Source organism: Arvicanthis niloticus, chromosome 20 (assembly GCF_011762505.2).
Source record: "Arvicanthis niloticus isolate mArvNil1 chromosome 20, mArvNil1.pat.X, whole genome shotgun sequence".
Lineage (NCBI taxonomy): Eukaryota > Metazoa > Chordata > Mammalia > Rodentia > Muridae > Arvicanthis > Arvicanthis niloticus.
In genome coordinates, this window is record NC_047677.1 from 50,341,500 (window position 1) to 50,367,905 (window position 26,406).

Genomic DNA, 26,406 nt, shown 5'->3' on the forward strand with positions numbered 1-26,406 from the left:
TTCTGAGCTCTTGGCGGCAGCCAGCTAACAACGCTGCTTTCGACCGGACCTCCTCCTCAGCGGCTTTTGTCTGGGGTTCTCTTTGTCTGGGGTCTCTTTGTTTGGGAGACCCCTTTGGTCCCGTTCCATAGTTCTCAGCCTCGCCTCCCTTTCTCTGGGTTAGGCTGTTCCCTCCCTCTCTGCGGGGGCTGAGAGGCTCAGCGAGGGGAGCAGAGCTGGGTTGCCATGGTCACCTTGAAGCCAGCCGCAGCTGGCCAGGGCAGCTGCTCTTGGGCCCCCGAGGCTGGAGCTTGGACAAAGCCGGGAGGCTTCATCGGCCTCAGACCTGGATCCCCAAAGGCTTGTGCCTAAGGAGACTGAAACTCAGGAGAACCTGGAGGTGAGCGAAGTTAGAGCTCACCTGGAGAGCCGGAGCAGGCCTTGAGGCTGGGCTGCCTTTGTGGGGGAGGGACCAGGTAGAACTGTCTGGAAGTGTGGTGGGAGGGGAGAAGGATGGAGGCCCAGTATGGAAACAGGTTGACCAGAATGAGGGCGGGGCCTTGGTGGCCTTCAGCCTGGAGACAGGTTTAATACAATCTCTGGCCCTTCCATCTGTCTTGAGGTTGTCCTTCCTTCCTTCCTAAGTCTGCCTAACCCGCCCCCGTGTTTCCTCCCTCCCTCCCTCCCTCCCTTCCTTACTTTCTTACTTCCTCTTTCTTTCTTTCCTTCTTTCTTTCTATCCCTCCCTCCATGTCTCAGTCTGTACCTTTCTGCTTCCATATCAGTTTCTTTCCAACCTCTGTTTTTTGTTTGTTTTTCTATTCCAGTTGCCTTCTCAGCCTTTGCTTTTTGTTGTTGTTGTTGTTGAATCTGCTCTCCTCCCTCCATCCAATCCTTTCCTTCCTCCCACCAAATTTCCCTCTCCTCCAGAGTCCCTTTGTGTCCCAACCTTTACTTTGGCACCACCTCTCTGAGCTCCAGACTTGTGCCCCTCTCCCATGTTCTGTCTCTATGTGGCCATCAGCCAGGAGACTCTTGGTACCCTGGTCCTCCATCCTTCCCCAGACTATGCACAGCTAATCGGTCTCCTTTCTCTCTCTCTCTCTCTCTCTCTCTCTCTCTCTCTCTCTCTCTCTCTCTCTCTCTCTCTCTCTCTCTCTTTCTGTCCCAGATTTAAGCCATCTTCTCTTTTGCCATCATACCCCAGGCCTCATTTTCCCATTTGAACTCAGTGGTTTTAAAGTATGACCCTATGGCCAGGGTCTTTTCCAGCTCCTTTACCCTGCCCCCCACCAGAGCCTTCCCACTCTCCCCAGCTGCTGACCCAACCTGCCCCCCTAGAGGCAGCTGCATCTCAGAGCAAGGACTGTAGTTAGTGTGTGGTGGGGGTGGGCCCATCTGGTCCACTCTCCTCTCACTGGTTCTGTCCCGCTTCCCTGCAGTGGCCGGGTGGTCTGCAGGCCTTGGGCTGAGCTCTTATTTCTCCTACATGCCTCTCTTCACATCCCCCCCTCCCCCAGCTGTTTTTGCCTCTTCCTGGGCTTGCAGAAAAAGGGTCCAGAATGGTAGAGTGTGCATGAGGAAGAAGTAGAGAGAACTTTCCAGGTTCTAGGATACAATGGGGGGGGGGGAGGGGCGGACTGAGAGGAGCAGTGGTCTGGGGAGCCACAGATGACTGGGTTCATGGCGCAGCTATGTAGACCCCTGGATGGCTGGGATTTCCCTCCCTGGCCCCTGGGAATCTGGGCTCCAAGCAGCACATTCCAGCCGGCTCCAACTCCTTTTCTGCTGTCACTTGACTCCACTGGGCCCCAGCCCTGCGTCCCTCCTACTCCTCCAGCCCTGGTCTGGGGCGAGGTGGGCATCACCGACTAGGAATTTTTCTTGGGAGAATGAGAAAGGGCAAAGGCTTCAAGATTCTGGCTTCTTCCACACCTCCCATGGACCCATCACTAGGCAGTGTGAGTCTGGGGCGTGGAATGTCCCACAGGGTGTGAGGAGCTGAACCTTCACTAGTCCGGTCCTGGGCTTCCCCAGAGCGGCCCTCCTGGGAGGAGGGGCTGCCGCCAGCACAGGTGAGGTTACTGGGAAACCTTGGCTCCACCCCCAGCCAGGCTCCACACCCCGCCCAGCCTCTGCAGGACCTAGATTTCCTACCGCTGTCTGCAGAGGGGTAGGTGATTTGGGGGGGGGTGCGGGGGGTCCTCTAAGGTCTCGATGGAAAGGTCGGAGGCAATTCTCCCAGTGACCATGGGAGCTATTAGCAGCTGGAACGTCCCTGGGTTTGTAAACTGGAGACCCAGTCTGCCTTGGCTTCTTCTCCCTAGGGGCAGTTTATCTTCCTGGTAGGTTTTTGTGTAACTTGTCTTGGTTTGGACTTCGTGTTTTTCTTGGAACTCTTTGGAAAGGCTTTTGGGTGTGAGTTTTGAATCAGTTGGGGTGTGTTGCGACCGGGTGGTGAGACCGGAGACTTTACAGTGACCGGAGACTTGGCGGATATGGGGTGGTTTGGAGAGAGGTAGGACTAACAGGTGGTGCTGAATGCGGACGGACCAACTCCCTCACAAGCTCTCCTCCCTGCCTCCATCTCTCCCGTCCATGGCTCAGCAGCTCTCTTCCTTCATTGTCTCCTTGTATCCCCGGGTCTTGCGTTCCTGTGCTTTGGACAGCGTCTTATTTTTTCAGGGACCCTATCTGTCTTCCTCCTCCACCCCCACCTCGTCTTGGCTCCATTTTGCGCCTCTACTTGCCAGAAACCAGACTCTGCGGCTTCCACCAGGGACCGAGCTGGCTGGGACTGAGAGAGGCTTGTCTGAGAAAGACTCCAGAGTTAGCCTGGATGGAGCAGGGATCCCAGGGGGATCCGGAGCTTGGGGGGTTGGATCTCAGGGTTCCTGAGAAGACCGGAGGGAACTGCGGAGCTGGGGAGAGGTTCTGGAAGAAGGGAACAGAAAAAAAAGTTGAGACTAAAAGAGTGTGACTGGCTCTCAGACTCGGGGCGCGTGGGGCGGGGGGAGTAATCAAGGCTGGGATCCGGAGGAGGAGTGTGTGCCAAAGGGTGACAAATGGGGTGGGGTGTGAACCAAGAGGGTCTGGCTAGACAGGTGAGCCCGGCTCCCTTCCCCCAACCGGGCTCCAGCTCTCGCTCCGGTGCTGGGCCTGTGGGAACCCGTTTCTTCCTGCTTGCCCTGGGGCTGCTTCTCCGTGCTTCTCTCCCTCTCTCCAGGAACCGAGCCCAGAAAAAGGGGAGGAGGGAAGGCGCCAACTCCCCCCACCCCTGGGCCACCGCGCCGGGTCCCTGGTGTGTGTGTGGTGGTGGGGGCTCAGCCGGGCCCCTACTGTTGCTGCTGTACCCCAGCATCTGAGAGGCGGGGGATGGGCGTGCGGATCACCTAGGGGAGACTACGCGCTGGGGGCACATGTGGGGCGGGCACGGCACTAGGAGAGGAGTGAGGGGCGGCGCCGGGCGTGGGAGCGCGGGCGCCGGGGCGGGAGTACGGACGAGGGACTGGCGTGGGGAGGCGGCGCCTGGGCGCGATCCGGCCCGGCGCTTGCTCCTCTCCCCGGAACAGGCCCCCGACAGCTGCTCGCGGGAGCCACCTCCCGACTCCCGAGCCCCGCTGGCGCCTGCGCTCCCCTCCCGCGCCTCGCCGCCGAGGAGGCCCCAAGCCGGGGCCGGACGCCCCTGTCTGCCCAGGAGAGCCATGAAAGGTAGGGACCGAGTCGGGGGACGAGCAAGAGGCAGGGGACCCGGGTTGGGGAACCTCAGTTATGCTCCCCATCCAAAGCAGAGGACCCTGACTTTCCGAGAAAGTATTCAGAAAAGACAGGGAGGACCGCTCTTTTCTTGGGTGAGGGGAGAACCGAGCCCCAAGGGGACAGGTGTGCATATGTAGCCCACTGAGTCATCCTCTCGGTGCTTCCCCCGCCCCCCACCTCCGGTGCCATGCTTTACGGACATGCTCTGTTAAGCTGCCCAGGCCAGAGGGAGCCAGCCTGACGCCCAATCTACCAGACCAGCCACGCTCGGTGGTTGCCGGGTTGTGCCAAGAGACGGGATTACCGCCCAATGAGCAACGCTCCCAGGGTCCCTTTCTGACCGGGCATTCCTTTTCAGCAACCTCTTTCCCAATCACCGTTTGGCTGGCCTACAACTGACTGGCTGAGAAGGATGGAGGTGTGTCCAGACCCGTGTGGCACTGTAGGGACAGGTCACACATAGTAGAATGCTTGAGAAAGTGGAGAAATGGCCCTTGTTTTTCTTGCTGTTCTTCCCACCGGAGTCCTACCTGTCCCTGTCTGCTCTTGGCTTCTTCCCTCTGGCTCAGTCACCCTGGATGTTTGGGGATGCCTTGGTTCTCTAGGGATCCTGTACCTCAGGGCCTTCGTGTGTCTCACATTGTCTTCTGATTACAGGAACTTAGTATTCACTAAATGGTGAGATCTGACTTTATAGATTACCTCAGGGTGTGTGGCACATACCTGTAATCAGCCTCTGGGAGATGTGATTAGGTCAGCCTTCCTTGGCATCATAGTTGAACTTGAGACCTTGTCTCAAAAAAACAACCAGCTATCTTGCTGTAGGAGTACATGTCTTTAGTCCCAGTACTTGGGTGGCAGAGGCAGGAGGATCTCTCAGAGTTCCAGGCTAGCCAGAACTACATAGTGAGACAACAAAACCCAAGCAACTAACCAGTCGTTTCCCCCCCCCCCCCCAAGCAACACAAAGCAATCAAACACACATAGAAAATGCCAAGATCTGTACAGAGTGGTGCTTGCTTCGGCAGCATAGACACTAAGGTTAGCATGACCCTGCGCAAGGATGACGCGCAAATTCGTGAAACATTCCATATTTTTTAAATGATGGAAGATGGAATTTAATGTAGGAGTTGCCTTTAAAGTTTTTTCTTACTTGAGATCCAGGTGATACTTAATAAAATTAAAAAGGCCCTGCGGGAGAATACAGGGTCCAGGAGCGTCAACAAAATCTAATCCCAGAGACTGAAGAATCTCTTACACAGACTGCTCATCTCTCTGACTTTGCAGAAAAGGTGAGGCTCCAGGTGCTGAAGTGAGTTCACACTGCTTTTCCAGGATGTGAATGTCTTGGTGCAAAATAGAACTCTGTTCTTTGACTCCAAACAGGAGAGCGGAATACAAGAAAGAAAAAGAAAAAAAGAAAAAAAGATCTGTCTGGAGTGGATAGGAATTGTGTGTGAGCTGGTCTCGGTGGGATGCAGGCATGCTGAAGAGGCAGGAGGGTCAGAAATTAAAAAAAAAGAAAGAAAGAAAGAAAAAGGCAAGTGTATGTGAGAGAGTGTAAGACACTACAGGTGTGTGAATGTTGTACATTTAGTGTTCACAGCGGGTTTAAGTCTCACTCCGCCCCTGTGTGTATGTGTGTATCTAGAACTGGGTTTGGGAGATGGGTTTAGGAGAGGAGAATGAAAGGCCCGGGGCAGAGTGTTTGTGACTTGGTTTGTGACTGGTTGAAGAAGGGCCAGGTGGGGTGCCATTGAGGTGGATCTCCTGAGCCTATCTGATTGACTGTGGGATTCATGACTTAGGGGACAAAGAGAAAGGGGTTGCCCCAGACCTTGTCAGCATGTCTCTGCAGCTCCTGCCCTTGGCCCTGTGCCTTGCTCTGAGGCTGCTCTATTTACCTCTGGCTTTGTGTTCTGCTCTGTCTCCCTCCCTCCCCTCCCTTCCACGCCTCCTGTCCCTGCCTGGCTTTGTATCTCAGCCCCAGGCTCCTCTCAGCACTGTCTCTGATGAGTCATCTGGGATAGGCATGAAGGTTACTCAGGGGAACAAGGGCTCTGCTGTTTCTACAGCGGTGGGGGTGGAGAGTAGCACCCAGGAATTCCCTGCCAGACTTCTCAGTCCCAGCGGCTTGCTCCCCTGCACCATGGGGCGGTATCCCCCAGGGACTGGTCGTGATGCCTCTCAGTTCTAGGCTCTCCTTTGATAGCCAGGTGCCCTCTGGCAACCCAGTCAGCCCCCTCAGCTGCTGCTTCAGTGATGGGGGTCTCAGCTGCCTCTTACATTCCTGCCCTAGAGCATTGTGGGAGCAGCTGGAGGAGGACAAAGGACTGGGGGAGTCTACCCCCAACTCCTCCTACCTCCTGGGGTGACCTGGCTTCCCCCATAGTTTAAGCCTGCCCTCATCTCCAAGGCAACCAGCCTTCTCAGCCTGCAGCTCTCCTGCTATGTTCAGTAAGTTGGAACTTGGGGTAAGGGGATGTTAGAGGCAGGGCAAGGAGAGCTGGGCAGAGCTGGTGGTGGCAAGGGTGTGGGAGAGGCAGTGTCCCTTGGGATTCCAGGACCTTTAGAATTCAGTACAGGTCTCAGGCACTGCCAGGTGTCAGGAGAGTCTTTCTGTCTCCAGGACAGAGGCCAGCAGACCTCTGCATTTATATGGAGACTTCAGCTGGGGTGGTTTTGGGGAGGGTAAACTGCCTGCACCCCAGAAGAAACAGAGAAAGCATCCCAATCTTCAGGGATACAACCACCTGGGAAGTCTGACCCAGTGGATCCAGGTGGGGTTCCGACACTCAGCCAAGTTCTGGGATGTCCAACCGCTGGTCTAGCTACCACAGTGGCCATATGGAACCACAGAGAACAGAGATTGGAGACTGATGGAGTCTTGTCCTTAGGTTGCAGGTCTGAGGGGCTCAGGCTTAGCTGATGCTCAATCCTCTTGTGTTTTCCTCAGTAAACCAACTAAACTCTAGGACACCTTTATGTTTTGGAAACCAGAGTGGGTTTTTATGTTGGTTTGTATGTCACATGGCTTTACATAAATGAATGGTACTGCCCCTGAGTTTTATAGAACTAACACAGCTAACTTGTCTTTCTCTTTGTGTGTGTGTGTGTGTGCTCCCCTCTCTTGCCCTCTCTGTTCGTGTTCGTTGCACAGTCTCTCTAGACATGTGCATGAGACTGTGAGCAAATGTGGGTTTGTTTGCCCTTTGCTTTCATGGGGCGGAATAATTCCCGTACTTCTGAGTCTTGCTTTTCCTGTTCATCAGTGGTGTGACCAACACATGCCAGGTCAGATTCATACACTTTTTAAAATGTAAAGCAATTTTTTATTTATATATATATTTTTTGTTTTATGTTTATGAGTGTTTTGCTTGAGTGTATGTCTGTGTAAGGTGTGTGTGTGTGTGTGTTTGTGTGTGTGTGTGCCTGATACCCATGGAACTTAGAAGTCATTGTATTCCCTAGAACTGGAGTTGTGGATGGTTGTGAGCCACGGAGTGGATGCTAGGAACTGAATCTCTGTAAGAGCAGTAAATGCTCTTAACTGTGGAGCCAACTCTCCAGCCCTCCTTTCTTTCCTCTTTTTTTTTTTTTTTTTTTTTTTTTTTGTTGGCTTTGGGTTTCTGGGTACCATGTATGTCAGGCTGTCTTCAACTTTAGAATGGGGGCTGTGGCTGGCGTTGAACACCTGATCTGTCACATCTGATGTGTTAGAATTACTAGTGTATGCCACCATGCCCCACCTTTCTTTCAAATTTATGCATTATTATTATTTTATATGTATGAGTGTTTTGGCTTATATGTGAGTCTGTGCTACACAAGCATGCATGGTGCCCTTGGAGGCCAGAAGACAGTTAACTGCTGAGCCATCTCCCCAGTGTGTGTGTGTGTGTGTGTGTGTGTGTCAGAGGATAGCTTCCGAGAGCCAATTCTTGCTGGTAGTGGTGACACACATCTTTAATTCCAGCACTCAGCAGAAGCAGCTATATCTCTGTGAGTTCAAGGCCAGCCTGGTCTACACAGTTCCAGGACAGCCAGGGCTATATAAAGAGACATGTCCCAAAAACAAACAAACAAATAAAAAAAGTTTCTTTTCACCACCCATGAGTCCCAGGGATAGAACTCAGGTCCTCAACCTTAGAGGCAAGTGCCTTTTATTCACTGAGTCATCTCTCTGGCCCCAAATTGTTTTTATTTTTATAGCTACATAGAAGATTTCCACCCCATTCCACATGGTGGCTCCCCTTTTGTCCCTCTTCCCATGAAGATATAACCTTTAAAAATACTTTGTTGGAGCTGGAGAGATGGCTCAGTGATTAAGAGCACTGACTGCTCTTGCAGAGGACCCAGCACCCAGTTGCCTCACAACCATCGGTAACGCAAGTTTTAGGAGTTCTGGCTCCCTCTTCTGGCCTCCTCAGGAACTGCATGCATGTGATGCACAACCATAAATGCAGGAAAACATTAATGTGAATAAAAATTTAAAAACAAATCACGATGATTACATTTTATTTCTATATGCATTGGAGTTCTGCTTACATGTATGCATGTGTGGGACTGGAGTTACAGACAGTTGTGAGCTGCCATGTGGGTGCTGGGAATTGAACCAGGAATCCTCTGAAAGAGCAGCTAATGCTTTTAACCTCTGAACCACCTCTGCAGCTGCAGTTTAAAAAAAAATCTTTAAAAAAATACTTTGTCAAGGTCAGCATTTGGGATACTGAGGATATTGAGCTGCCAAGTTCAAGACCGGTCTAGGCTACATAGTAAGTTTGAGGTCAGCTTGGGCTGTCTCAAAAAAAAAAAAAAAAAAAATTCTATATCCTATATCAGTCTGTATTTTTCTGATTCTAAAGAACTTGACTATTTTTTTTTAAAAATATGTATTTTAAACAAGCTGGCTTTGTTCTTCTGTGGAGTGCGTACTCAGGGTCTTAGGCCATTTCTATATTGGATTGTTTATATCATGTGCTCTTAGTTTATTATAACTGTTAGGCCCCTTGCCTGTTCTATGTGTTGTGTACATTTTTTTTGAAGCCACTGTTTTGTTTTTATTTATTTTTGCTTTTATTTTATTGGTTGAAGGGGGATGGGGGGGCCTCTAGGCATGTCACTTAACAAGCGGATCTCTATCTGGGTTCTCCCTGTGTTAAATATGGATTGGAACATCTACCTTACAAAGTGGCCGACGATAAAGTTACGCTGTCTTGTTTGCAGACTCAGCCGGTGCCTGGTGTGTAGGAGGCAGTCTAAAATAGAACCATTCTCCAAACACTGACTTCTTATTTTTATTTTTGGCCATTTTACTGTTCTTATCCCCAAAGCAGCCCTCCCGTCTGTCTCCTGATGTTGGCTGTACCTTGACCCTTTTGTGAGTTGATTCTCCTGTTTATCTCTTGTAGAGATGCTGTCCCCTCCTCCATAGGCCAGAGGGATCAGGAGCGATGGGGACAGGGACCCTCTCGTCTTTACTGCTGCTGCTACTCTTGGTGACAATTGGAGATGCTGACATGAAGGGACATTTTGACCCTGGTGAGGAGACTGAATCTTGGGTTCCTGAGGAATAGAGCTTGGGAGTCAGAAAGTTGGGGGGACTCTGACCCATCCTGTGCCTGTGCCCTTCAGCCAAGTGCCGCTATGCCCTGGGCATGCAGGACCGCACCATTCCAGACAGCGATATCTCTGTGTCCAGCTCCTGGTCGGACTCTACCGCTGCCCGCCACAGCAGGTACTTGACACTGTGGGTCACCTTGAGGGAGCTCTTTTATGTATCCCCTCTGTGCTCTTCCAGCCCCTCTTTTTAGAAGGCCCAGGCCAGTGAAACATATGCAGCATGGTGGGAGCAGGTTTTAAATAGATCCAATGTCCAGGCTGGCAATGAGATTCAGTTAGGGTACTCACCAAATATAAAGCTCTGTATTCAATTCCCAGTATCCCATAAATGGGTGGGGTGGCTATATTCCTATCACTCAGGAGTTAGAGGCAGGAAGAATAGAAGTTCAGGTTACACAGTGAGGCCAGCCTGAGCTACAAAGTTACACAGTAAGGCCAGCCTGAGCTACAAAGTTACACAGTAAGACCAGACTAGCCTGAGCTACAAGGTTACTCAGTGAGGCCAGCCTGAGCTACAAGGGTGAATTCCTCCCTAACCTCCTTTGTTTCTCCAGGCTGGAAAGCAGTGATGGAGATGGGGCTTGGTGCCCTGCAGGGCCTGTGTTCCCCAAAGAAGAGGAGTACCTGCAGGTGGACCTTCGGAGGCTACACCTGGTGGCTCTGGTGGGCACCCAGGGCCGCCATGCTGGGGGTCTGGGCAAAGAGTTCTCCCGAAGCTACCGATTGCGTTACTCCCGAGACGGCCGTCGCTGGATGGACTGGAAGGACCGCTGGGGTCAGGAGGTGAGGCTGGAAGGGGAGGCACCTGGGAATGTAAGCCCTCTTGCCACACTCCATACAGCATCTGTCACTGCCCAAGCTCCAACATCTCCAGACTGCCTCAACCTGGCTGCCTCTTGTCTTCCTGTGGGGTTCTCAAACTTATCCTTACCTCTCCAAAGGACCTCAGTTCCCCTCCTACCCCAGATCTGTTCCTTTTTCTTGTTCTCAAGTGGGGAAACTTATTTCCCCCATTCCTATGTTTAGTAGCTCAGACCACAAACTAAGATGTGTTGGGGGCTCACTCTTCTCAGATTCTCTCTGTACCTACCTTTGTGGCGTTTCCTCCCCTTCTGCGCCCAGCTTTAAGCCATGTGCTCTTCCATCTAGCTGAGATGAAGTCTAAACCACTCAGCATGTTCTCCTATACAGCAAACCTTTCCCTCCAGGCTACAGACAGCACACATTAGCTGAAGTAATCAGACTGCCATACCCAGCTGTCAGCCGAGCACTGGCTGGCTGTATTAGAAAAACCAAAAACTCCAATGGCTGAGTGCAACACACTTCAATGAGTCTGGTTCCAACGCCAGCGGCTCTTTCATTCTCCTCTGGTCTCTGCAGGCCCTGTATTTGCATGTACAAACCTACATACAAGTACATACATGTGTGTATGCAATAAAAGCTTACTGCTTTTATTGGTGATTGTGGGACATACCAAGGTCCCTCCCCACAGACAGGGCCGCATACTTGCTGTTCTCTAGGCAAACCCTTCCCTCAGACACCCGCTGGCCTCCTCTTTCTCCATCCAGTTTTCCTTGGAGATATCACCTCCTGCAGATCTTGTTCTGGACACCCACCTCACTGCTCCGCCCCACACACGGCCTCTTGTTCCCTCACAGCTGTCCTGTGGCGGTGGGGGCTGACTTCATCACTGAGATCATGTCTGGTCCAGAGTGGGCACTCGGTCAGCTGTTGAATGAACAGAGGGAGTGGGGTGAAGCAGGTGGGGGTGCTGAGACAGGATTCTGGGTGCCGAGAGTCTGGGTTAAGGGTCTGGATACAGTGGCGTGTTCGGCTTGGGGACACATGGAACCAGGCAGGGGCCGGAGGGGGCTCGGAGCTGAGGTACAACTGAGGTCAGACCTCCAGAGCTTTGAGAGGCACCAGTGGTCACTGCTACAGAACTCTCTTTTAAAAATACCCAGCAGCACTCCACAGTACTGTGCGCTCGCTCGGTGTCACCTTTGCCAGCCTCTCAGCGGCCCTCGCAGGCTGAGCCAGGGAGCAGCCGAAACCTGGGAGGACGGCTCTGACCTAGAGCCCTACCTACCCATCCACATTTTTCCCTGGCCCGCAGGTGATTTCGGGTAACGAGGATCCTGGGGGAGTGGTGCTGAAGGACCTCGGGCCCCCCATGGTGGCCCGGCTGGTCCGCTTCTACCCCAGGGCTGACCGGGTCATGAGTGTCTGTCTTCGGGTGGAGCTCTATGGCTGTCTCTGGCGGGGTGAGTAGGTCAGCCTGTCAAGAATCCTTCCCAGTCTTGGAAGCATAGGCTATAGGGTGTGGAGAAGGGCATCAGAGAGCCTTTCCTGTCAGGAAGGTGTCAGTGAGAGAGGAGAGGGGACTAGACAGTGTAGCTTTCTCCACGCTAGTAAGAAAGGGCTGAAATCACTCAGGCCTGATGCCTCTAACTCCCTTCTTTCCACCCACCCAGATGGACTCCTGTCGTATACAGCCCCCGTGGGGCAGACCATGCAGTTATCTGAGATGGTTCATCTCAATGATTCCACTTATGACGGATATACTGCTGGAGGGTAAGAGGGATGGCCTTGCAGAACACGGAGCTTAGGATGGGAGAAGGCTAGTGTGTGTGTGCACGCATATGCATGTATGTGTATGTGCATGTATGTTATGTGTATATGTGTATTGTGCATATGCATGTGTATGTGCATACACACAGAGAAGGCTAGTGTGTGTGTGCACGCATATGCATGTATGTGTATGTTGCGTGTATGTGTGTATGTATATTGTGTATGTGCATGTGTGTGCATGTGTGTGCATACACATGTATGTCTATGAGCATCTGGTGCATATATGCATGTATGTGTATGCATGTGTGTGCTCACACATATGTATGTATGTGTATGTACATGTGCATGCACTGTGCGTGTATGTGTATGCATACTCATATGCATGTATGTGTGTGCATGTGTGCAAGTGCATATGCATGCATGTGTGTGCATGTGTGTGTATTCATGTGCATGTGTTTGTGTGTGTTTGCATGTGAGATGAGGTAGAGCAGCGAGTAGCCTGGTCAGTGAACTGGAAGGTACTGGGAAGAATGCCAGTTACGTAGGGCCTGAAAGGACAGGCCAGGACCAAAGGATAGTGAGCTAACTGCTAGCCCAAAGGACACTTTGTGTGAATTAGAAGGAGGTACCCCATGGTCAGTCAAGGACCACCTTGTAAGAAAACCTGCAGGACATCCAGAACTCCTGTAATCCTAGTACTTTGGAGGCAGAGGCAGTAGCATCAGGAACATCAGTAAATTTTTGCTACCCAGTGAGTTCTAGGCCAGCCTGGACTCCCTGAGACACTATCTAAAAACAAAACGAATCTCCACCCCAGCTAAGAATATCTGTTGGGAATGGTCACAGTAAACACTCTGCAGACTGAACCTTAGTGGTTGCATTTCAATGTGTTGTGACCCACAGAGTACCTTGTGATAGTTTGGGGTGTGATGCATAGAGAGGAGAGCATTGCATGGCACTGGTGCAGGCTGGGAAGGAATTGTTGGTGAGAATCAGACTTCCAGGCCGCTGCTGGTTATATGTGCGTGCAGAAAACATGCATGGTCCCTACCACCTTCCCTCAACATTCCTTTCCCATTGTCTCCCTTTAGGCTGCAGTATGGCGGTCTGGGCCAGCTGGCAGATGGCGTGGTGGGTCTGGATGATTTCAGGCAGAGCCAGGAGCTGCGAGTCTGGCCAGGCTATGACTATGTGGGATGGAGCAACCAGAGCTTCCCCAATGGCTACGTGGAGATGGAGTTTGAGTTTGACCGGCTGCGGACCTTCCAGACCATGCAGGTGAGTCAGCGCTGCCCTCGGAGGGAAGGGGACTGTGGGGTTTTCCTGGCCTTAACTCAGTGTCCTTTTCCCCTCAGGTCCACTGTAACAACATGCACACTCTGGGAGCCCGCCTGCCAGGCGGGGTGGAATGCCGGTTTAAAAGGGGCCCTGCCATGGCCTGGGAAGGAGAGCCTGTTCGCCACGCCCTGGGGGGCAGCCTTGGAGACCCCAGAGCCCGGGTCATCTCAGTGCCCTTGAATGGTCACGTGGGCCGCTTCTTGCAGTGCAGATTCCTCTTTGCGGGACCCTGGTTACTCTTCAGTGAGATTTCTTTCATCTCTGGTAAGCCTCTGAGTGTGTCAGCCCTAGCCCTACTGAGGTTTGCCTGTCATCTGACAGATAACCCTGTGGTGTCCTGGTTTTCTGACACCCAGGAGATTCTCAAACTAAGGCAGAATAATCAGATCCCAGTCTTTTGTATAGTCTTTGTTTTGTTTGTTTGTTTTGATGTTTTATAGACTCTTTTTTATTTTATTGTGTTTTCAAGACAAGGTCTCAACATATGGCCCTGGCTGGCCTGTAACTCATAGACACACACCTGCCTCTGCTTTCTTTCTTTCTTTCTTTCTTTTTTTTTTTGGTTTTTCGAGACAGGGTTTCTCTGTGTAGCCCTGTGCTTCTGCTTTCTGCTTTCTGAGTGCCGGAATTAAAAGCATGTGCCACCACATCCAGGCAGATTATTCTTTTTTTTTTTTGGTTTTTCGAGACAGGGTTTCTCTGTATAGCCCTGGCTGTCCTGGAACTCACTCTGTAGACCAGGTTGGCCTTGAACTCAGAAATCCGCCTGCCTCTGCCTCCCAAGTGCTGGGATTAAAGGCGTGCGCCACCACCGCCCAGCCAGATTATTCTTAAGATTTAAAATTTTTCTATTGTTTTGAGACGGGTCTTATTACATAACCTAGACCAGCCCAAAATTCAATGATTTCCTCCAGTGTCTCAGCCTCCTAAACATTAGGATTATAGGTGTGTAGGGTCCCTTCTCACCAAATCTCTCTGTGGTTCCTGTAGAAGTCCCCCTGTTTCTGATTGATCTTGAGTGAAGAAAGTCTGGTTAAGCCTGAAAGACTTCTATTCTGGGACTGCAGAGATGGCTCAGTGGTTAAGAGCACTGACTGCTCTGCCAGATGTCCCGAGTTCAATTCCCAGCAACCACATGGTGGCTCACAACCATCTGTAATGGGATCTGATGCACTTTTTTAGTGTGTGTCTGAAGACAGCGACAGTGTACTCATATAAACAAAAAAACAAACAAACTTTTTTTAAAAAAGGCTTCTATTCTGCCTAGATGGGGAACAGCCCCTTTTCTAAGCCTGCAGGTCCCCAAGGCCCCTCACTGATTTCTCCACTTCTGTTAGCCAGGACTCCCCAGGTGCGGTACCAGTGGACTGCTCTGGGTGGTTACTAACCACCTGCCTGTCTCAGTTCCCTAGGTCTACACAGCTGTGTCCCCTTGGGTCCCCACTCTCACTCTCTCTTCCACGTTTCTTCCTTCTCCCCAGATGTGGTGAACGACTCTTCTGACACCTTCCCACCAGCCCCCTGGTGGCCGCCTGGCCCGCCCCCCACCAACTTCAGCAGCTTGGGTGAGCAGTCCTTGGCCTCAGCTCCTCCTGGGCCTCCCCCTCTGGTGGGGTAGGACACCTGCTGTGGTGCTGACCATTCTCTTCTATCAGAGCTGGAGCCCCGGGGTCAACAGCCGGTGGCCAAGGCGGAGGGGAGCCCAACCGCCATCCTCATCGGCTGCCTGGTGGCCATCATCCTGCTGCTGCTCCTCGTCATCGCGCTGATGCTCTGGAGGCTGCACTGGCGCCGGCTGCTCAGCAAGGTGGGCGGGGCTGCGCATGTGTGTGTGTACACGTGCACATGTACACATGCATGCATGCAGATGACACGTGTGTGAGTGCATGTGTGTGTGCATGTGAGTGTGTGCATATGTGCGTGAGCGTGTGTGACTGTATACAAGTGTAAGTGTGCATATGTGTGTGTGTATTGTATCTATGTGTCTGTGAGTGACTGCTCAGCAAGGTGGGCAGGACAGTATATGCATAGTACGTGAGTGTGTGTGTGTGTTTGCATGCATGCACTCCAGCTACATGTGTGAGTGTGTGTACATCCGTATTTAATGTAAGTATTCATGTGTATATATTGTATGTATATGTGTGAGTGTTGTATATGTGTGTATGCATGCGTGTGAGTGTTGTATGTTTATATGCATTTGTGTGTGTGCATGCATGTGTGTGCGTGTGTGTGTGAATGTGCGTGAGTGTTCTATATATGAGTATATATGTTTGTGTGCATGAGTATGTGAGTGTGAGAGTGGGTGCATGATTCCTGCAGAATCCTACAGATCCAGTAGGATCTGTAGGGCATGGACTAATCTCAGAAACAGACCACTGTCAAGAGTGACATGTGTGTGACAGTAACACCACATGAGTTGGCTCCTGACACTATGGGTCTGGTTGGGCGAGAGGACTGGCAGTTACCAGAGGCAGAGCTAGAGAGCAAGAGCTAGAGAGTCCTTAAACTGTCCTTTGAAAGAGGCAGGGCCTTCCAGTGCCGGGTATAGCAGGTGGGCGAGCAGCCCTCCCTCAGCGAGGATCCTGGAGGACAGATCCACCCCTCACATTCTGCCCCTCAGCCAGCTGCATCTTCCTCCCCTGCGGTTCTTCTCTAACCAAGCCCAGCCAGCCTGTTGGGAGCAAAAGCCAGAGAGGAGTGGAGTGAAGGGGGCAACCATCAGGTCGCTCGCTCTCCATATGCCCTGGACTTCCATGTGTCCATTGTGGCTGATAATTAGGGTCTGGTCAGATTGGGGTTGGGTCCTATGGGGTGACCTCAGAGAAGTGGGGCCGTAGGAGCTACAGCTAGGACTGTCATAAGGAGAGAACAGAGCAACCCAGGAAGCTTTGCTGAGTTGTGGCTCAGACAATATTGTCTAATCCCGTAACTAGGCTGAGCGCCGGGTGTTGGAGGAGGAGCTGACGGTTCACCTTTCTGTCCCTGGGGACACCATCCTCATCAACAATCGCCCAGGCCCCCGAGAGCCACCCCCTTACCAGGAGCCCCGGCCTCGGGGGACTCCACCCCACTCTGCACCCTGCGTCCCCAATGGCTCTGGTAAGGCCTGCCTTGTTCCACAAGCGCCACCATGTCTGTCTTCCGCCTGTGTCCTTACCGTCGTAGCCCTCCTTCTCCCGTACTGTCTCTACCAGTTCCAATTCATTTTTCTCATTTCTGTCCATCTCTGTATAGTCTCCTCCCACTCCGTAAAGTCTTCCCTGAGGCTTTCACATCTGTTACCCAGAATGCCAATGGGTCCATCCTGTCACTGTGTGGTAGATTTCTGTTGTGCCCCTCTCCTGTCTCCTTACCCTCCATGTTTATTCTTTCCATCTGCTCATCCATTTATCCTTCTCTGTCCATCCATCCATCCATCCACTCACTTAACAACCCCCTCACCCTACCATCCATCTATATTCATAAACCCATTTGTCTATCCAGCGGTCAGACATCAGTTCCGGCGCCCATCTGTCATCTGCCCATCCATTCAGCTTTCCATTACTCCAGAGGGACCTTGCTTTATTCTACTTCTGACTCCCAGACTTCCGTTCCCATATGCCCAGTCTTGCCTTATTCCAGGTCTTCCTGTCTGTCTAGCCTTGAGTCTCATCCCTTCCCCGTGTCTCCCCCCTCCTTCTCCCGACAGCGTTGCTGCTCTCCAATCCGGCCTACCGCCTCCTTCTGGCCACTTACGCCCGTCCCCCTCGAGGCCCGGGCCCCCCCACACCCGCCTGGGCCAAACCCACCAACACCCAGGGTAAGCCCCTCTACTGCTGGGCTCTGCGGGCTCCCCCTGAACGCTACTGGGCAGGCAAAGGCCACACACCTGGCGCTCTCTGCTTCCTCACTGTGGCTCTTCTGATCTCCCGAGCTCCCGGCTGGAAGCTCTGCCACCCCTGGAGCCAAGGGGAAGGCTGCTGGTCTTAGCTCTGTCCCCGCCTCTCATGCTGCTCTCCAGAGCTAGAGAGGACCCTGCTGTGGTGCTCGCTCTTCTGTAACCCCTCCTTTATTCTCCCCTCTCTCTAGAGCTTCGAGGAGGAGGGCCTCACCCTGGGCGCTTGCCCTCTCTCCCCTGTGTCCTCTCTCCGCAGTCCCAGAGGTGAAGGCTTATGCCGCCCCTCCTGTCCATCCTCCTTCCTCTGTGTTGCTTTCTCCTTGTGGCCCCTCCCCCAGGGCCCTGAGGCGACAACCTCTGCCTCCCTCCTGTCTATAAACATCTTGTCTTGGGGGCCTGTGAAAACCCTCTCTCTTCTCTGTGTACCCTGTCTCTGCCTGTCTTTGAGCTTGGTGTGTTTGGGATTGGGAGGAACTGAGGCAGGGAGGGGCTGCTGGTCAGTGGGACAAGGGTTTGGAACATGGAGGAGACTCTTTGCTTGGACCTCCTTCAGATGCTGGACGGAGGAGTCCTTCTTTCAGCCTGGACATACCTAGTGTTCAGGGTTATACCAGGAGACTTCAGAGGGCAATATTTTCTGGTACTTTCTGCTTAACTATCTGTGTTGCCTCAAAAGCCTTTGGGTGCATAGCACTGTTCTTGAGCTTGCCTTCCCTGGTTTGAGGCTGGCAGCTGGGACACAGGGGACATAGGTGGACCTCTGGGAGACATGGTGCTCAGGGCTCATCCTGTCCTCTCTCTCCTTACCCCTCCAGCCTGCAGTGGGGACTACATGGAGCCTGAGAAGCCAGGCGCTCCGCTTCTACCCCCACCTTCCCAGAACAGCGTCCCCCATTATGCCGAGGCTGACATTGTCACCCTGCAGGGCGTCACTGGGGGCAACACCTACGCTGTGCCCGCACTGCCCCCAGGGGCGGTTGGGGATGGGCCCCCCAGAGTGGATTTCCCTCGGTCACGGCTCCGCTTCAAGGAGAAGCTTGGCGAGGGCCAATTTGGAGAGGTGAGGAGGATGCCTGCCCAGTTTTGATGGTGTCTGGCCACAGTAGAGATTTGTTGCCATGGCTGCATGCATCTTTGGCCGGCAACTTGCCATTTGTGCTGATACACCATTTGACTCTGTGACCTTGGAGGTCCTTCTGACCTAGTGATGACCTTCATTCTCCAGGTACACCTGTGTGAAGTAGAGGACCCTCAAGATCTGGTCAGCAGTGACTTCCCTATCAGTGTGCACAAGGGACACCCCTTGCTGGTAGCAGTGAAGATCCTCCGGCCAGACGCCACCAAAAATGCCAGGTGAGACTCAGGGCAGCAGTATTGATCACACAGGCCAGGTGAATGGGAGATCACTCCTAGATTGAGAGCGATTGCCAATTAACAGCTACCAAGAGAGGAAGAATTAATCTTGTCTACAGAGCAGCTCCCTGAATGGGTTATCCAATTCTAAGTGGTCTGCCTTAAAACCTTTCCATACAAGCAACACTAAATGGACCGGGCAGAGGGCAGTTATGGATTTAATTCATGCATATACAAGTAACGGTAATAACTAAAGAATGAGGCCACAAGGATTTGAAAGAGAGCGAGCCACCTCGAGGGGACATGAGAGGGGTTGGAGGGATGAAGGGAAATGATGTAATTATACTTTAATTAAATAAAAAATAATTTAAAAGAAATTCCAAGTAAGGACCAGGGATGATGATTTTTTTAGAAAAGGGGGGAGGGGAATCCTTGAAGATGGGGGAGGAGCCTTGAAGATGGGGGTGGGGCTTGAAGATGAAGGACCAGAGCCTGGTGTCTAGGGGGAGGGCCTTGGGGGAGGGCAGGAGAGTCCACTGCCACGGCACTTCCGCAGCCTTCTGCTTCTCCAGGAATGACTTCCTGAAGGAGGTAAAGATCATGTCTCGGCTGAAGGACCCAAACATCATCCGGCTCCTGGGTGTGTGTGTGCAGGATGACCCCCTCTGCATGATCACGGACTACATGGAGAACGGTGACCTGAACCAGTTCCTCAGTGCACACCAGCTGGAGAACAAGGCCACTCAGGGGCTTCCTGGGGACAGAGAGCCTGACCAGGGGCCCACAATCAGGTATCCACTCCCTGAGGCAGAGCACCCCAAGTGGGTCTGCTGACTCTCACTCAAGCTAGGAAGGAGGGAGGGGATCGTGGGGTGGGGGGCAGACAGGTCAAGGTCCCAGAGGGACCTCGTTTGAAGAACTTGTGTCAGTGGTAATTCACAAACTTGGCCAGAATGGCGGAGACCTTATGAGGAGCAGGTGCAGGGGCTCGGGCCTCCATGAGTCCTCTCCTGTCCCAGCGAAACAAAACATGAGGTTCTTGGGCTTGGGACGGTAGAGTAGAACCTGACCCATTCTGAGCCTTTTCCCTATCTAGAGCAGCAGTGACCTAATGAGTGGATGAGTGTGGGCTCCCTTCTATCCCCCAGACAGGAGTATGTAAAGTGGGCGGGGTCTGGCCTGCCCGTGACCTTCTACTCTCCCTGTACTCAGCTACCCTATGCTGTTACACGTGGGGGCCCAGATCGCCTCGGGCATGCGTTATCTGGCCACGCTCAACTTTGTGCATCGGGACCTGGCCACCCGGAACTGCTTGGTTGGGGAGAATTTCACCATCAAAATTGCTGACTTTGGCATGAGCCGGAATCTCTACGCTGGGGATTATTACCGTGTACAGGGCAGGGCAGTACTGCCCATCAGGTGGATGGCCTGGGAGTGCATCCTCATGGTGAGCTGCCAAAAGAGGCAGGCCAGGAGGGGGAGGACACTGGCTGCCACACTGCTGGGTCTGTGGCTCCTCAGCCTCTTGCCTTTCTGGGGCTACACTCTCCTCATTTGGAAGTTGAGGGTACCTCTGGATCAAGAAACTGGGAAGGAACAGTAATGTGTGGGGAAAAAAACACTAAGGGTGTGGGTTCTGGGATAGAGGGGTTAGGTTACGATGGAGGCTCAGTACCAGTGTGAGAAGGCAGGCAGAGGAAGAGAGGGCCAGAGCACGGGGCAGCAGGAGGTAGGAACAGAGGAGCAGACAAAAGGGGTCAGGCAGGAGAAGGGGACAGCTAGGGTGAGGATGGGTGAACCTCAAATCTACCCCGTCTGAGATTTTTCTCTGCTTTTCTTGCCTTTTTGCGTGGCAGGGGAAGTTCACAACAGCCAGTGACGTATGGGCCTTCGGAGTGACCCTGTGGGAGGTGCTGATGCTCTGCAGGTCCCAGCCATTTGGACAGCTTACAGATGAGCAGGTCATCGAGAATGCCGGAGAGTTCTTCAGGGACCAGGGCCGGCAGGTCAGAGCTGAGGGAAGGGATGTGGCCCAGAGAGGGGCAGAGCATGAGGTTGCAGGAACGAAAGGCCATCTGTCCCTGCCTATCTGTCACTCACACTTCTTTCCCTCGCAGGTATACTTGTCCAGGCCACCCGCCTGCCCGCAGACCTTGTATGAACTGATGCTCAGGTGTTGGAGTCGGGAGCCCGAACAGCGGCCACCCTTTGCCCAGCTTCACCGGTTCCTAGCAGATGACGCGCTCAACACAGTGTAAACTCAGGACCCGGCAAGCCCTTTCCCACTGGGAGCCATCCAGGGGAAGCTGGACACTAAAACCGGAGAAGCCTATGGCACCCCACCCCATCTCCTGACTTGCCCATTCCCAAGAGGCAGTGTCTCTGCAGGTGGGCTGGGCCTGCCCAGGGAGCTGAAGCCTCTGTTTCCGGAATCACACAGACCCCCTTCCGGTTCTTCCTTCCATCTGCCAAGCACCACCCACCCAGCTGGCCCTGTGGTTGGGATCCTGCCTGACTTCTTCCAGCTATCCCCTGGGGAAGGACGGGGGCAAATGCTGGGCACACACTGGACAAGGCCCACTGGACAACACTGGTTCCTGGGAGGTGACGGCACCCCCCAGCTTTCTTCTTGTCACACACTGGACTCCGCCAGCTGAGAATTGGGGGGATGAAGGGGGCAAGGAAGGCCAACCCCTACAGTGGTCCTCAGCCCTGGCTTCCTTCTGTTTCACCCCCTGACACACTGGACCGGGGGGTGATCCCCGCCGTGATCTTCAGTCACACACCCCTCCTTCCCACCTGCCATGCTGCAGCTAGAACTTCGCAAAGCCTCTATGTTTCTGTGGAGTAAATATTTAGGATGGGGAACAGAGGGAGCAATAGCCTGAGGCTGGGGGTGGGGATTTCTTTTGTAGCTACCACATTGGTTTTTCTATAATCACGTGGGGTTTGTACATTTTTGGGGGGAGAGACACAGATTTTTACACTAATATATGGACCTAGCTTGAGGCAATTTTAATCCCCTGCACTAGGCAGGTAATAATAAAAGTTGAGTTTTTTTTTTTTTCCACAGCTGTGGGTGCATTTCCTGGGGTTTGGGTAATATCTGCCTCCTGCCCGTGGTCCAGTGTGGGTCTAGCATCACGTAATCCAGACTCGTTGCCAGTTAGGCCATGAGAGCCTCTTGGGTGCTCTACAAGGGCAGTGTCCTCCGGTGGCAGGTCAGAGGCACTGAGGAAGCGGCTGGGAATTCTGTTCTGAGTCATCATAAAGGGCAGGCTAGTTATTTATTAAAGATGAAGGTGGGGGTTGTTGTTGGTTTTTTTTTTTTTTTTTTTTTCTCTCCTTATTCGAATTCTAGGATTGAGGGCTGGGAGACCCAGGTGATCTCTGGGTTAGGTTTTGAAAGTATGAGACACCTGGGTGAAAGCCACACCAATGAGCCTGGGTTGTTTCAGGCCAGCAGGAGCAAGCTGCAGCCAGTGTGAAGGCCTCAAAGAGTTCACTTTGGGTGGTAAGAAAAAAAAATCCCTTGTTGGGCCAGAAGAAAACAGCTCCAACTTCGTAGCTGTTCCTGTGAAATAAGGACCCTGGGGTTTTGGCTGACAATATTCACAAAGTGAGCCCAAGAGATAATGAGGACAGTAAAGATAATTCTATCTCAGATTGAATTAATGGGCTCTCAGGGGCCAGGCCACAAATAGGTCAGACTACTGCCTTCAGATTAAGACCGACGTTGATGGGTTAGAGTTCAGAGGTCAGACGTTAGAATAATAAGCAGTGAGAGCCCTGGCAGGAAGCCACAGTCCCCAGAGCTCTGCCCAGACTTGCTCTAAGCACTAGAACTATGTTAACTCCAGGTTCTTGTGAAGTTCAGTGTGAGCAGGTCCAAACCCACCCCTCTCCCACAGTGGCGGCGGCGGTGGCATCCACTCTGCAGCACCAGTATCATCCTGGATCCTTCTCGATGCCCAGTCCAGCATGAAGCTCACAGGTCTGCCTGCCAGATCTCCATTCTTTCTCCACATCTCCACTTGCCTTGGCACATACTGCAATGCTGCAGTCTCCTAGCTAGTCAGCCAGGACTGTTCCTGACCCCTTCTGGTTTGTCTTCCTTTCTGCGACCACAGAAACCTTGCTTGAGACTGGGTCTTATAAAGCCCAGACAGCATAATCTTGAAGTGATTCTCCTGCCTTCACCTCCCAGGTGTTGGAATTTAGGCACACAATGTCACACCTGGTCCTCTGTATTTTTTACTTTAAAAAAATTCTTACATTCATTTTGTGTGCGTGCACGTATGTGAAGCTGGGTGTGCGCGTGTGCCCCAGCATGTGTGTGTGTAGGTGAGAAAACAACCTGCAGAAGTTGGTTGCCTAGTTCCATCGTGTGTGTCCTGGGTATAAGACTCAGCCATGGTGGCAACCGCCTTTACAACTGAGACATCCAGCCACTGCCTTTTTTATTACAGTTTTTATTACAGCCTGGCAGTGGTGACGCACACCTTTAATCCCAGCACTTGGGAGGCAGAGGCAAGCAGATCTCTGAGTTCAAGGCCAGCCTGGTCTACAGAGTGAGTTCCAGGACAGCCAGGGCTATAACAGAGAAACCCTGTCTCAAAAAATTTTTTTATTATATTTTTCTTATTTTATATGTATGTATGCATGTAGGTATGTATATAAGATGCGGGGGGGGGGGGGGACCTTGGACATGCTAAGCAAACACTCTGCCACTGAGCTATACTCCCAGTCTCCCTCCAACCCCCACTTGGGATCTTTATTTTTGTTTGTTTGTTGTTTTTCAGACAGGGTCTCACTGTGTAGCCTAGGCTGGCCTGCCTCCCTGTGTAGACCAGGTTGCCAATAAAGTCAGAGATCTGCCTTCCTCTGCTCTATGTATGCAGGAATTAAAGTTGTATGCCCAATTGTTTGCTTTGGGATAGGACCTCACTCCTAGCAGTCCTCCTGCCTCAGTCTCCTGAATGCTTAAATTAGAAGTGTGTTCTACCAACTCCACTTCTGGTTGACCTTTTAGGAACAAAACCTTGTCTGAGGCTGGCTGGCTCCTATGTCCTGTGCAGTACCATTCTCCTGTGTGCACCACAGTCCTTTCTGTTTCCTCTAAGGGCCGCAGACCTTCCTGGCATACGTATGGCCTTTATAGCATGCTTTTGTCCCTGCAATCGTATTCCCGGGGGTCTGCTTTGTTAGCTGCTGCTAGCTCTCCTCTGGTCAGGTCAAATCCCCACTGATGTTTTTCAGCCCAGCATGCTTTACTCAACTGTTTGTGCTATTTCACATGTATTGTGTATGTGTCTTTACATAGGTTTCCTCCACTACTAGATTATAAGCTGCAAAATGGCTAATTTTTGGAACACAGGGCTCAGATCATTGGGGGGAAAAGACATCAAACGTCTAACGAGCTAACATAAAAGTATCTATGGAATTTAAAAAGTTATGTACTGGAGAGGTTGCTCAGTGGTTAAGAACACTGGCTGCTTTTCAAGAGGACCCAGGTTTGGATCCTAACACCCATGAGGCAGCTCACAACCATCCGTTACTCCAGTTCCGGGAGGGGAAACTGGACCCCTTAGGTACCAGGTATGTAGTTCACATATATACCTGCAGACAAAATATTCATATATAAAATAAAAATAAGGATTGGAGAGATGCCTCAGTGGTTACAACTGCTCTCCCAGCAACAACACATCGGGTCACAACCATCTGTAATGGAATCTGATGCCCTCTTCTGGTGTGTCTGAAGACAGCTACAGTGTACTCACATAAATAATAAATAAATAAATAAATAAATAATGTAAAATAACATTAAAAATTAAGCAAAAAACTAAAATAAGTAAAAATTAAAATAAATTAATTAAAAACTAATAATAATTAAAAAAAAAAAAAAGAAATGGAAGTTAGGGCTGGGTGTGGTGGTGGCACCTGTAATCCCAGGACAGGAGACAAGGCAGCAAGATCATACTTGGTTTGGCTTGGTGTTGTTTTTCACAGCGTTTCTCTGTATAGCACTGGCCATCCTGGAGCTTGCTGCCTGTTGAGTGCTGGGATTAACGGTGTGCGAAGATCATGCTTTTAAAGTTATCCTCAGTTACATTGTTCAAGGCCAACCTGGGCTACAGACCTGTCTCAAAAAAAAAAAAAAAAAAAAAAAAAAAAAAAAAAAACAAACAAACCCTAAAAACTAAAAAATTCCCTACCCCCATTATAGAAATAACTGGTAATGTTTTACTGAGAATCTGCTATATACCTAATATTATAATTGTTCTATTTAATAGCACATATAAACCACTACCATTACAGAGAGAAGAAAACCATTAGGTTATGCAACTTGCCTGAGTAGCACAGGCAATAAAGACTTAAGTTGGTAGGAAATGGTCTGTTTATTAGATACCCGCCAGGGCTTGAGAGATTTATGACGGGGTGCCTAGTCAGGCTGTTTCTTCATGGTGTCTCCAAGATCCCAGCCTGAGGAATGTTGCTTTATTAGACGATGCTGTTTCCTCTGTTGAATCCTGCCAAGCAAGGTCAAGTTGAAGCCCCCGTGGCTTTTAGCTTATTCATTGTGGCAGGGTGTCCCAATCACCCAGAGCTCCCTGATATGGACAGTTTCCCTAGCCAGCTGCTCTACAGGGAGGTGGCTATTCCCACCCAACCCTTTATGTGGGTTCTGGAGATCTGAACCCTGGTCCTCACACCTACATAGAAAATGCTTCTGTCACTAAGCCATCTAGGAGAACTTTCAGGGTTTTTAAAATTTATTTTATTTTTTAAGATTTATTTATTTTATTTACATGAGTACACTGTAGCTGTCTTCAGACACACCAGAAGAGGGCATTGGATCCCATCACAGATGGTTGTGAGACACCATGTGGTTGCTGGGAATTGAACTCACACCTTTGGAAGAGTCAGTGCTCTTAACTGCTGAGCCATCTTTCCAACCCCGACCTTTCAGTTTTATATAAAAGCTTCTGTTTTTGTTTGTTTGTTTGTTTTCCAAGACAGGGTTTCTCTGTATAGCCCTAGCTGTCCTGGAACTCACTCTGTAGACCAGTCTGGCCTTGAACTCAGAAATCCTCCTGCCTCTGCCTCCCAAGTGCTGGGATTAAAGGCATACGCCACCACTGCCTGGCGATTTTCTTTAAAATACATAATAAAGCATACTTGAGTTCTTACATGGCCCTACCATTTTTGCCCTTGGTAAATGTGTCTCGTCTCAGCACTGGGACTTTCTTGTGCAGATTTCTTATTCTTGTTGGGCTTGATAGTCTGTGATGTAAGAATAACAGAATTTGCCCCCATAAGAATTGGAGAATCAGCTGGGCAGTGGTGGCACATGCCTTTAATCCCAGCATTTGGGAGGCAGAGGCAGGTGGATTTCTGAGTTTGAGACCAGCCTGGTTTACAGAGTGAGTTCCAGGACAGCCAGGGCTACTCAGAGAAACCCTGTCTCGAAAAAACAAAACCAAAACAAAGAAAGAAAGAACTGGAGAACCTATAGATGACCTTAGTTGATGTCATTCCCATCCCCTTTCCTTGTCTTGCCTCGGATAAATTCATAAATCAAATCAGGGCAAATGATATCTTTCTTTTAAAAATTGTAGTGCAATCTTCTAACTCCCGGGGAGTTGGAAGGGCTGAGGAGGAAGAGATTAAGATTGATTAAGCGGGTGGGGATGGTGGAGAGATGGCTCAGCCGTTAAATACACTGGCTATTCTTCCAAAGGGCCAAGTTCAATTCCAAGAACCCACATGGCAGCTCACAGCTGTCTATAGTTCCAGTTCTAGGGGAATCTGACCCCATACAGACATTTTGATTAATTGAACATGTAGTAGCCAAATAAGGGCGACTATGTTGATCCTCGCCTCATAAAAATGCTCTGCACTGTGCATTA

General features: G+C 51.3%; 1 protein-coding gene across 10 annotated transcripts; it reads left to right on the forward strand.

Annotated features, from left to right (window-relative positions):
- The first annotated feature begins 230 nt into the window (after positions 1-230).
- Ddr1 (discoidin domain receptor tyrosine kinase 1) lies at positions 231-21,568 on the forward strand. 10 transcript variants are annotated; one of them, XM_034523769.2, is made up of 18 exons: positions 231-379; positions 9,147-9,276; positions 9,370-9,472; positions 9,912-10,140; positions 11,474-11,621; positions 11,832-11,931; positions 13,020-13,206; positions 13,284-13,530; positions 14,748-14,831; positions 14,922-15,073; positions 16,200-16,365; positions 16,955-17,065; positions 17,959-18,203; positions 18,369-18,496; positions 19,069-19,287; positions 19,709-19,943; positions 20,353-20,502; positions 20,614-21,568. In XM_034523769.2, exons 2-18 carry the CDS (start codon positions 9,189-9,191, stop codon positions 20,752-20,754), a joined length of 2,733 nt encoding a protein of 910 aa, XP_034379660.1. In that variant the 5' UTR covers positions 231-379; positions 9,147-9,188; the 3' UTR covers positions 20,755-21,568. The 10 variants fall into 10 exon arrangements, with proteins under 10 accessions (XP_034379660.1, XP_034379665.1, XP_034379664.1 ...); XM_034523773.2 differs by lacking the exon at positions 231-379 and adding an exon at positions 1,837-2,054; XM_034523770.2 differs by lacking the exon at positions 231-379 and adding an exon at positions 2,061-2,152.
- The last annotated feature ends 4,838 nt before the right edge of the window (positions 21,569-26,406 follow it).

What these genes read in the sequence shown, in the direction of transcription:
- Ddr1 (XM_034523769.2), top strand. Translation starts at nt 9,189, where the DNA reads ATGGGGACAGGGACCCTCTCGTCTTTACTGCTGCTGCTACTCTTGGTG. An exon ending in GAAGGGACATTTTGACCCTG is followed by an intron (nt 9,277 to 9,369) that starts GTGAGGAGACTG and finishes TGTGCCCTTCAG; the next exon opens with CCAAGTGCCGCTATGCCCTG. An exon ending in CACCAACTTCAGCAGCTTGG is followed by an intron (nt 14,832 to 14,921) that starts GTGAGCAGTCCT and finishes CTCTTCTATCAG; the next exon opens with AGCTGGAGCCCCGGGGTCAA.